The sequence below is a fragment of the Zeus faber genome, assembly GCF_960531495.2.
Source record: "Zeus faber genome assembly, chromosome: 13".
Lineage (NCBI taxonomy): Eukaryota > Metazoa > Chordata > Actinopteri > Zeiformes > Zeidae > Zeus > Zeus faber.
In genome coordinates this window covers 6,519,803-6,531,927 of record NC_137198.1, presented here as the reverse complement: position 1 = coordinate 6,531,927, position 12,125 = coordinate 6,519,803, and the positions used below count along the sequence as shown (strand labels likewise).

Sequence of the window (12,125 nt, the reverse complement as noted above, 5' to 3'; positions counted from 1 at the left end):
CCCGCGCCCCCGATTGGTCCGCCCGCCCGTCTCCCGGACGGATGCTGCGACCCGGCCGGTCCCGGTGGGGAGGCGGCGGCGGGGGGGGGAGGCAGGGCGTCCGCCGTCTCCCTGGAAGCGCCGTCCCCGTCCCGCTGCTGTCTGAGCCCGAGGTGGAGCAGCGACGAGACGGACCGAAGCGGGAGCGACGCAGCCGAGGTGCGTGGTACACGACTTTATCCTCGTGAGGTGTCCAGGATTACGAGCGCGACCGGGGGCTTATCGGGGGCGGACGCGCGGGTGTCCGGCGTCCTGCGCGACCGGCGTCCGCGACCGCCGCCACTTTATTGCGATATTACTCCGGCGTTCCGCCTCGGGCCTCCCGCGCCGCCGGATCCGTCCGGCGCGGCGCGGACAGGGCGGACAGCTGCTTTCTAGGTCGCCGGTGGACGCTGTGCAGCCGTGGACACGCCGTGGACAGCGGCTCTTTGTCCCGCATGGCACCGCGTCACCTCCCCGGCGGTGGTCGTGGTTGTTGTTATTTCAATTAGTGGTTAAAATGCATTTATATCATCGCACACTACATCAGCATTCTGCGTGCGTGGAGAATATTTACACCACCTCAAATGGGGTTTTTATTACAACGCAACTGTTTAAATGGAAAGGAGCTTCACTTTGTATACAACGTATAAAGGCGTGATATACAGAACACCAGGAGATGTATTTCAAAATATGTATAAATATATATTAAAATAAATATATATACAGTATATACAGTGTGTGTGTGTGTATGTATGTATATATGTATGTATATATATATTATACCTTGCAGCGCTGATTATAGCCAAGGCTGCTATCTGTTTGCAATATTTTTGTGTGTTCATAAAGTGATTCTGATCTATATTCAGTAAATTAAATGACTTCCCTTTAAAATAAGAAAACAAGTTCATCAACTTAAATTTATTTTACCTATCTTTAAAATAGTATTTAAATGATCATTGTGTCCTTGTATTGACTTGAAAGAAAAAACGACAAAACATTGATCTTTTTTTTTTTTTCGTACTATGACTGGATGTACGGCATGTGATGACCACGTTATCGTTTAGATTATTATCTTGTCTTCTTATCTCATCCTGCAGTGGAGTTGCCACACCCTCACGCGTCCAACACGCCCACTCTGTCTACGCGCACGCATTAGGGCGGCGTGCGCGTGACGTGACATCATTTATGCATTAGTGCATGATGGTCCCCTGTGCTCTGTGACGTCACATCTAAAATCAGGGGGTGTGGTCATTCGCCCGGTGATTGGCATGGGCTTTGCCAGATTATTTGAAGCGTTTACAAATGTGTGTATGTATATATATATATATAGTGACACAATACAGCATAGTCATGGACCGATCCCTCTTTTCAGTGTCACTGCCAACTGGTATCAGCATTTGTCCTAAATATTAAGCCCCCCCCCCCCCCCCCCCCCCCCCCCCCATACTGACCACCACTATTACTTTAACTCTGAACAGTAGAGATTTGGACGCTACGTTTGGGGTCAGCAGAACATGATGATATGATGTATGATGTATAATCCATCCGACCTCTCTCAGCTCCAAGAAAATAAAGTACAGCAAAATGTCTTCACGTCACACGTGGGAAAAAAAGTAGAAATTTTTGCTTTACAGGATACTTACTGTTGACATGGCAAGCCGTTGTACCCTAATGTATAAAGACATCCGACCAATTACTATGTGTTTAAGTTCTGTGTGAATAAGTGAATGAATAAGTACTACAATCCACAAATCTCTTAAGATTGTTAAGTGGTGGAAATAACCCCAGAAACAACTTATCCCTCCTAGTCAGAATGGGACGTGCGTGACGCGGCACGGGATGCACGGGGTTTCATCCTGTAGTGGATTCTGGGACGGAGTGGAATCTCACCGTGGGGGCCTTGGTTCGCTCCAACATGGCAGCACCGTAACATTTTTTGCAACGCCCACCGGGGAGTTGTGGCATCATGATGGAGGCTACGCTTCATTCATTTTATTTTGGTGATGCACGATTCCTCACGTTTAGTAGTTTATAACTCGGACGACACCTCTGCCCCCCCCCCCCCCCCCCCCCCAGTGGCGTGAGTCCACTCCGCTCCGGGATCCACTCTACGCCCCCCCCCTCCACCCGATGTGATACGTGTGTCATAAAAGACGAACACAAATCCAATCAGCACAGAAGAAGAAGAGGAGGCAGGAGGAAGACATAGAGTTGTATGTTGTGTTTCATGTGTGTGAAAACATATTTAATCACATATAAATAATATTGCATGTATTTGCAACGTGCAACACAGCACAAGTTGAACATTATTTATTTGTGGATGGAGATATATATATTGAAGTTTACATTTGGAAAATCTAAATGCAGATTAGTGGATGGTCGTAATTATTCACTTCTGTTTGTGTATATTTTACTCTAAATATATATATATATATATATATATATACACACCTTCCATATTTAAAAACCTGAAAAGGTTGATTAGACTTCATATCTGACACATAGTATGACAGCTCCTGGAGTCTGATTTTGGTTTTGTGGATATTCGGTGGCACCCTGTTTTACCCACAAATTGGTCCGATATCCAATGTCCATTCCAGTCCGGTGCTCTGTGCAGTCGACATTGAACAAACGTGTATCTGCCTCGTGTAGATCAATTCGATCGATGGCCGTTAAACTCATGGGGACCAAAAACCCTGAGTGTATCGTTATAGCCGCAGTCCAATATACAGTCCATGTATTAATGTCCTGGGACGGCACTGGGATGCCGGGTCACAGGCGGTGTCTGGCACCGGCCACTCAGTCTGTGGATGATGTCACTCGCGGGCTGAGTGACCGGCCATGCCCGGCACCGGCCGGCATCGCACACCAGTACCATTCTCTCTCCGCTAGCCTCAGCGACGCTGTCTCAACATGAGGTACTGTCAAAGTCATTGATTGTTTACTTGATGTGATTTAGAGCGCGGTGGCAGTATTGGTATGGTGTCGACCGAAACATGATTGTCCGAAGTTTTGGTCAGTGCTGGTAGAAATCAGTTGTTTTTCTGCCTTAGTGGCTGTGGGTATGATGGATGAATTACTTGCTTATTATAAGGAACCGCACTTCACACAAGGGCTGAGTGTTTTTAAAAAAAAAAAAAATGTTTTTACACAAGTACCAATATCAGTAACTTGACTTCAAAACCTTTTGGCTGTAAAACTGCTTTTTTGGTTCACCCCTCACGCCGCGCGCGGGCACATTTGTCTTCCAGAGCCATAACGATGTCTTCCAGCTCAGCGATGGCGCGCATCCTGATCAAGGGCGGTAAGGTGGTGAACGACGACTGCACCCAGGAGGCCGACGTCTACATCGAGAACGGCCTGATCCAGCAGGTGGGCAAGGAGCTGATGATCCCCGGCGGCGCCAAGGTGATCGACGCCGCGGGGAAGCTGGTCCTGCCCGGCGGCATCGACACCAGCGTCCACCTGCAGGAGAACTTCATGAACGCCACGACCGCCGACGACTACTACAGCGGCACCAAGGTGAGGCCCCCGCCCCCCCGCGGCGGCGTCCGGTTCGGGTCGCCCGGTGTACCGTTTGTTAACAGCGTAAAAAATTGGTCACGTTGTATCTCATCAAATAGGAAATATGACAAGCGCTACGACATAAGACAAGATAACACTTTATTCAAGTTGACGGAAGGGTTAAGTCATTTGGGCTGGCTGTCGGATCTCTTGGTTGGTTTCGATTATGACACAAGGGCTCACGATGTGATTCTCTATCGATGGACTGAGGTTTTACACGTCATGAGAATTGCTGCTTTTGATACTTTTTCAGCATCGCCATCTGCACGTGCGATGCCAAAAGATCTCGCAGAACAAATTGAGTCTTAATACAGAAGTTAGAGTTTTCAATTAATTTGTGACTGTTGTGGTATTTATTTTCCATCTTCCATGCGTCCATCCGGGTATCAATGTGGCACGCTTGTAATTGATTCAGAAACAATAGAATTGAATTGTATCGGAGTATCGATTTCTTTTTAACCTGGGCTCTAGTAAAGGAATAACGTGTGTGTGATCCTCTCCCTTTTTAAGCAGTGTATGCTGGTACTGTATATGCTTGTGGATGTTGCAAAAATGATGAGTTGTTGATTTTATATATACAGTATATACACACGTGTGTGTGTGTGTGTGTGTGTGTGTGTGTGTGTGTGTGTGTGTGTGTGTGTGTGTGTCTACTGTATATATATATGTGTGTGTGTGTGTGTGTGTGTGTGTGTGTGTGTGTGTGTGTGTGTGTGTTTGGTGGGGGGTAGGGAGAATGCCTACGCTGGTGACAAGACCACTGTTCTCCCCCCTGCCTGCACCCCCCAACCCCCCAGCCTCCATCCCATCTCCATCCATCCATCCATCCATCCATCTCCCCCACTTTCCCTCCCTCCCTCCCTCCCTCCCTCCCTCGCTACCCCGTACTCATTTTACGGACACAAATAGGGATCGGTTTCTGTTTCCATGGATACTGGGGTGCTGCTGCAAAGCCTGCTGCAAAGCTCCTTTCACTCACGCCATTGTGCCGGGAGACAATGGCTCTCAGACACATGCACACTCGTAGACACACCCACCCCCCCACAAACACACACACACACACACACACACACACACACACACAGACACACACACACACACACACATGCCTCCCTAGACACCGTACTCCGCTCTCTCGGGTGGACAAGCAGATGCTCCGTGAAGCGTGCGCTCACACACAATAACAGCCTCTTCAGGCTGGGTTATTTAGGGATGCCGGCCGGGGTCATTAGAAGACACCATTGACTGGCATTTAGAGCAGGCAGTGAAGAGCAATTTCATGGCCTTATCTCACAGACCAGATCGTTGTGGCTTTTTAATGCCTCGGTCATTGTTTCATCATCGCTCGGTGACGCCTGTGTTTTAACTAATGGCGACTGCTTCCCATGGCGGCCATGTTGACATGAGCACGGAGGCTGACGAGCGTTTTGCTGCCGTTCCTGGAGCGTGCCGGCGTGTCGATAAGCAGTGATTACTCTGCACTATGAATTCATGAGCGTAATGAATCAATACCTTTAATGTGGCTTGTAATGGACCCGCAGCTCCTCTCACATCGCTGCCGAACACTTAGCTGCGATGTGGGGCTTCATCGTTTGAGGTTATTTCAGTTCGTTTAATGGGATTTCATTGTGTGCTGCTTGGACACCAAACAACACAATTATATGACATACAGTGATATCAATACTTCACTGATTTCAGTAATGCATGTTGTGCCTCAGGTCGTTAATTACTGTGTCTGTGTGTGCGTGTGGGTGTGCGTGTGCGTGTGTGTGTGTGTGTGCGTGCGTGCGCCCGTGCGTTTTTTCTGTCAGGCTGCCCTGGCCGGCGGTACAACGATGGTGATCGGGTACGTGCTCCCAGAGAAGAAGGAGTCTTTGCTGGACGCCTACGAGACGTGCCGCAGCATGGCCGACCCCAAAGTCTGCTGCGACTACGCTCTGCATGTGGGAGTCACCTGGTGGGGACCCACGGTACTGGCACACCACCGCCCTCCAGCGGCTCGGCCGCAAAAAAACACTCCCGCATCCCGTGTTCACGCTTGTGCACATTTCTGCTCTCTGGCTGTTGTTGTTTGTGCTCATACAGGGAGTGTCTTTGACTCAAATCCTTATTAAATGACTGCTATTACCTGCTACTACTATTACTACTACTACTATTATTATTATTATTATTATTATTATTATTATTTGTTATTTGTTATTTGTTATTGTTAATATTCGCTATTAACATTCTCTAAAGGTTCGGGGGCTCGTCATTAAAGGTTTCCCAGTTGCCCCGGGCAACCAGATTTGGGCCATTGTCAACCATCTCGTGCAGTCCGGCTGCCCCATTGTCAACCACTTTTCATATGTAAATAAATAAATAAGCGCGCTAAACCTCGTCGTCTGTTTAGAAACTGCTGTAGTTGTAGCTGCGGGAATCTCAGAAAACCTTTGTGACATGGTTCAATATAGTAAAAAAAAAAGTAGAAATATCAAATATTTATTATAATAATATAGGATCACTATCACTCAATTCTAAAATAAGTCGATACAGCAACCATTTTGTGGAAATGGAAATCACTTTTAAAAGTTTTAAAAGTAGTATATTATTATTATTATTATTATTGCTACAATCGTTATAATTGTTATTTATATTATTATTATTTTAATATTATTATAATTATTTTATTTTTATTATTATTATTATTATTATTTTATTATTATTTTTATTGTTATTATTATTAAGCCAAGCAGCTGCCTACACAGTGCCTTGTTTTTACCTTCCCACGCTGCAGGTTCGGGCTGAGATGGAGAAGCTGGTCCGGGAGAAGGGAGTGAACTCCTTCCAGATGTACATGGCCTACAAGGACATGTACATGCTGCGGGATGGCGAGCTCTTCCAGGCGCTGCAGAACTGCAAGGACATCGGCGCCGTGGCCCGGGTGCACGCTGAGAACGGGGAGCTCGTGGCGGAGGTGGGTGGAGAACCATTTACTTACTGTCGTCTTTTTGGTTTTGAAAGCTAATGGACTAGCAATGCAATGCCAGACTTTGTATGTTGCTCTCATTATGTATATTTTTGTTGAACCCTTGCTTAAGTTAATATTAAATTCCCTTTTTTTTTTTTTTTTTTTACAAACTCTTTGCAGGGTGCAAAAGAAGTTCTGGACCTCGGCATAAACGGCCCAGAGGGGATCGAGATCAGCCGGCCTGAAGAGGTGACCTCCAACCCGTTTCTCTCTCTCTCTCTCTCTCTTTCTCTCTCTCGCTCGCTCTCTCTCTCTCTCTCTCTCTTTTTGTTGTCTCGCTCTTTGAGTGATTCCAGACTGTGATTCAAAGTGTTATTATGATTCTGATTCCTTTCCCCGACAGTTGGAAGCAGAGGCAACACACAGAGCAATCACCATCGCCAACCGAGTGAGTGGAATCCAGCAAGAAACGTGATGGTTGTATTTCTATGGTGTGGTACAGACAGACAGACAGACAGATAGATTTAGAGTTCATTCTGGGGTTATAACATGTATTTTATTCCTGAGAGTGATAAACAGTAAGTTATTGTTTCGGCTGTAAAAGCTGAAGGCCACAGTGAAACATTGAGTTGATTCCAACTCAATGTTAAAGATATCGGTGGAAATATGGACTGTAGTTCATGCAAGACGGTGTTTTAATTGTGTGTGTGTGTGTGTGTGTGTGTGTGTGTGTGTGTGTGTGTGTGTGTGTGTGTGTGTGTGTGTGTGTGTGTGTGTGTGTGTGTGTGTGTGTGTGTGTGTGTGTGTGTGCATGTGTGCCCCCGTGTGTGTGTGTGTGTGTGTGTGTGTGCATGCCCTCCTCAGGCCCACTGCCCCGTCTATCTCGTCAACGTGTCGAGCATGTCTGCAGGAGACGTGGTGGCCACGGCCAAGATGCAGGGTGAGCACAACGGCTTTCTTTTTCGCCGTCTGAATGCTCCTAAAATTAGAGCGTCTGTCACGAGAGCCCAGTGACGCGCGCTCTTACAAAAGACTTCCTGGGTTTTCATTTCAAAGTACTGCTCCAGGTCAGATTCCAGAAAATACTTTATTATTCTCCCGGGGCCAATGCAGTAGGCAATGTTGCAGCGGCAGAATTTCACAGAACAGTGCAAATAAGATGATATGGTGTATATAGGGTTCACTGTTTGGTTTATTTCATTAGTTATGTATCTGTATGACAAAGTCTTTCCGGTTTATTTTTTTGGTCATTCTTATTATTATTTTATTTTTTTTACTCAAGTTACTTTTTTATTTGTTATAAATCTTCAGGTTTAGCGTATATTTTCCGTTTTTTTTATTGTGTACAGTAACCTGTACCTATATCTTCAAAATTGTCCATATATTGACATTTTCTTTTTTGTATTTTTATTCCATTGCTTTATTGTTTTTGCCGATTTTATTATGTGAGTCGCTGTGACAGTGCAATTTCACTGTACTCCTAATACAGATATGAATGATCCGAATTGTTTATATTTCTAAGGGTGAAATTGCCTTTGTTTTCATTCTTTTTTTATTTTTATTATTTTAGGTGTGCAAATTTGTCTTACAGGAAACGTGGCGCTTTGAAATTATAAGTGATCTCACATATTGTCATGTGGTTAAAATGATCAGATTGCGTCTGCCGTCAGGGATACGTGGTGGTTCACCAGCGTCCACCTCCCGTTGGGCAGTGAGTGTAGCATCACCCGCTGTGCACCCACCCTCTCTCTACAGGTAAGGTGGTCCACGGGGAAACGACCACCGCCCACTCGGTGCTCAACGGCCTGCAGTACTACCACCAGGACTGGGCTCACGCCGCCGCCTTCGTCACCGTGCCCCCGCTCCGCCTGGACCCCGGCACGCCCAACTCCCTGATGAGCCTGCTGGGAAAGTGAGTGGACGGATAGGGCCTTCAGACCCGGATCGGGCTTTGGAGGCCCGCGGGCGGATTCTGACACTTGTGGCTTCCCCGCAGTGACACTCTGAACGTGCTGTCGTCGGACCACCGCCCCTTCACCACCAAGCAGAAGGCCATGGGCAAGGACGACTTCACCAAGATCCCCCACGGGGTCCCCGGCATCCAGGACCGCATGAGCGTCATCTGGGAGAGGGGAGTGGTACGTGCCGCGGCTTTGTTCCCCCCCGGAGCCGTCCCAGAAAACACAGCTTCTGCCTCCGCTCGGAGACGATTTATTATTTCCTTCCTCGTGTCCCCGTCTTTTTTAATTTCATTTATTTTTTTTTAGGTTGGGGGCAAAATGGACGAGAACCGTTTTGTCGCCGTCACGAGCTCGAATGCAGCCAAGATCTACAACCTGTACCCCAGGAAGGGCAGAATCATCGCAGGGGCGGATGCTGACCTGGTGGTCTGGGACCCCGAGGGCTCCAAGTATGAAACTCCATCCGAACCAACTCCTCTTTTCCCTGCCGTCCGTTTCTCCCAAACTTATCTCTACGCTTGTGCCGCTGTGGTCGTCTTCTGGTTGAGTGATCCGCGTGTGAAAGAGATTCTCGAGTGGTAATGTGCAGTCCGTAAAATGGGGGTCAAATTTAGCCCCACTGCTCCAAACGTGATCTGCAAGTGTCTCCAAACCTGGAGCTTCCAAACCTTTTTCAGGGCGTGGCCCCCTGAAAGGAAAAGGAACAGGACAAAAAGTAAATGTTCCGATGACCCCTACAATTCCCCCAAGGAAGACCCTGATCTACACCACAATATTCTAGGAGATAAAACATTGTCTCAGAAATTCAATGAGAAGAAGGACCTTAAATGTCATTTATTCCGTGTTTCCACATTTGTAATTTCCATTTTGAAGATAAAAAAAAAAAAATTGATTCTCAGTCTAAAATGATTCTCAGTCCAGCTCAGCGACATGTTTCCTCCATCGAATAATAATAGAAAAAATAATAATAATAATAAATAATCATTAAAATAAAAATAATAATAATTAATAATAATAATAATAAATAATCATTAAAATAATAATAATAATAATAATAATAATAAATAATAATAATAGCTTTATTTATATAGCACCTTTTAAAACAGTACATCGTGTTAAATAGTACAATTTGCTATAATAGTATAATACAGGATAATGTAGCTCATACATTAAAGGTCGGATCATTGTGAAAACCATATTTATGGATCAACATCATCAGGACTGAGTTGAAAAACAAGGATACCCGTCATGAATTCAGTTGGGTGTGTGTGAGCCCTTTCCGTCTCTCTCCGCCCCCAGGACCATTTCGGTGGGTAACCAGGTCCAGGGTGGCGACACCAACCTGTACGAGGGTCTCCGTTGTCACGGTGTTCCCATGGTAACCATCAGCCGCGGGCGCCTGGTCTACGAGAACGGCGTCTTCACGTGTGCCGAGGGCTCTGGGAAGTTCTACCCCCTCCGCACCTTCCCCGACTACCTCTACAAGAAGATGGTGCAGCGGGAAAAGGTGCGTGGGGAAAAACACCAAAAATCACCAGCAGCCAACCCTGTTTATTCATCCGGAGAATAAAATCTCCTACAATACAGAGAATTTCATATCTGATCTGGGCTTTGACATTTAAGTTCAATAGTTCATTCATCGTCATATGAAGAACGAGGATGAAAGGATGAGAACAGTGAAATATGCCAAAAAAAAAAATTCTATTCATTGCAACATTTCTCAAAACAACTAAAAAAGTTCCCATTGAAGCTCGATGGAAATATTAACGTAGGATCGTTTTACGAAATGGCCACGATTTGCCCAAATGATTGCGTCTGTTTTGGTCGAGTCCGTTTGTACTGCTGTCGATTCCATGGCAGATATCCTACGACTGTCATAACGTGTCTTTCTACGCCGTTGTTGTGTAACTGTCTGTGCATTGTTGTGTGTGTCTGTGTGTGTGTGTGTGTGTGTGTGTGTGTGTGTGTGTGTGTGTGTGTGTGTGTGTGTGTGTGTGTGTGTGTGTGTGTGTGTGTGTGTGTGTGTGTGTGTGTGTGGGCGCGTGCTGGGCCAGTGCCAGGCTGCCAAGGCGGTGGAGCGGGAGCCGTACACGGGGGAGGTGGTGGAGGTGCTGAACTCGGGGAAGAGGGACTTCGGGGCCTCGGACCTGGACACCCCGACGCGCCCGTGCACCCGGCACGGCGGCGTGAGGGACCTGCACGAGTCCAGCTTCAGCCTCTCTGGTACGGCTGCTCCGGGCGCGGCTTTATCGGGGGAGGGCGTGGCTCTTTATCGGGGCTGTTGAAGTCACCGCTTTCGACGTGAAAAAGCACTTTGACGGCGATGCTTTTTAAACAACAAGCAAATGACAAACATTTGAATTGAATGTTACGCAGACTTGTTTACGTTTAATATCCGAGGGGTTCCCAGTCCGGGATCCGCGACCCCCGAAGGATCCCCCTAAGAATTACAGCGGGTCCACAGAAAACTTATTAGTATTGAGTTATTTTCTTTCTTTCTCTATCTATCTATCTATCTATCTATCTATCTATCTGTCTATCTGTCTGTCTGTCTGTCTGTCTGTCTATCTATTTTTATGTCTATGTTTAAAAGTAGCATATCATGTAAACAGGCTCAGTGCAAAGGAAGCGGAGAACGATAGCCATTTTATACTGTATATTTTGGTCAAGATTATTTTGTGTTTCTGTTCTCAATAATGAAATCGTAGCTAGACCTAGATACTTTATACTTTATTAAATTAAAAAAAAACATTTCTTGACGGTAAAGTTTGAGTAAACTTTAAAAAATGTGATTAATCGCACACAATCTCATCTGCATATATCAATATTAAAATCACAAATATTTATTTATTTATTTATATTTTTTTACATTTTTCATTGTTGGTTCCCTGGTTTTATATTTACAAAAGCAGGTGATGACATGTGCCTCTCCCTCCTTGTCAGGCGCCCAGGTCGACGACAAGCTTCCAAAAAGATCCTCGGCCCGGATCCTGGCCCCCCCGGGGGGTCGGTCCAGTGGGATCTGGTAACTCAGCGACCCGCTGCAGCAAAGCTGAAGAGTGGAAGCCAGAAGGAAACGTACGGCCGAGCAGCACAACTCCTTTTTTTTTTTTTAAATCCTGCCGCGTTGCATCAAGCTGGGTTTTTCCATTCCGATCTCCACACATTCATTTAGGATTATTATTGGGTTTTTTTCCCAGCCAAACACCACAGCGATGTCGGAACGCGAGCCGAGTGAGCGCGCGCCGAGCGGTTAAAACGAGAACGTCAAATCCCAGTCTGAATTTAACCCAAATAAAAAAAACAGCACTTTGATGCCAGTGACTACAATTTGTCTCTTTGAATGCACGAGGTGATGTTCACGCCGCAGGCCTCAGCGCTCAATTCTGGTTCGACGCTCGGACGTAAGATTTATATTCAAGCGCGCCCCCCCCCCCCCCCAGTCTGACAATGAGACGCGGCTCAAGGACGGAAAAAAAACAACAAAAAACTTAGTTACAAAGTTACAAAGTTTGGGCTGTTTAATTAACGCCCCCTGTTCAATACAGCCTCTGTTAGCGCCGCATCACAGCGCCCCCTTGTTTGGTCGTCTGTTTGTCTGTTTTCACTCCGTCTCCCTGGGGAACGGA

At 46.3% G+C, this 12,125-nt stretch overlaps 1 protein-coding gene across 1 annotated transcript; it reads left to right on the top strand.

The window, feature by feature from the left end:
- Window positions 1-167: 167 nt before the first annotated feature.
- Window positions 168-11,525, top strand: dpysl5a (dihydropyrimidinase like 5a; the record flags this gene model as incomplete). The annotated part of the gene is made up of 13 exons (XM_080011790.1): window positions 168-198; window positions 3,273-3,543; window positions 5,397-5,555; window positions 6,362-6,541; window positions 6,716-6,784; window positions 6,939-6,983; window positions 7,400-7,475; window positions 8,291-8,447; window positions 8,532-8,673; window positions 8,803-8,945; window positions 9,796-10,003; window positions 10,551-10,719; window positions 11,440-11,525. The coding sequence occupies exons 2-13, from the start codon at window positions 3,283-3,285 to the stop codon at window positions 11,523-11,525; spliced, it is 1,695 nt and encodes a 564-aa protein (XP_079867916.1). The 5' UTR covers window positions 168-198; window positions 3,273-3,282.
- Window positions 11,526-12,125: the final 600 nt, after the last annotated feature.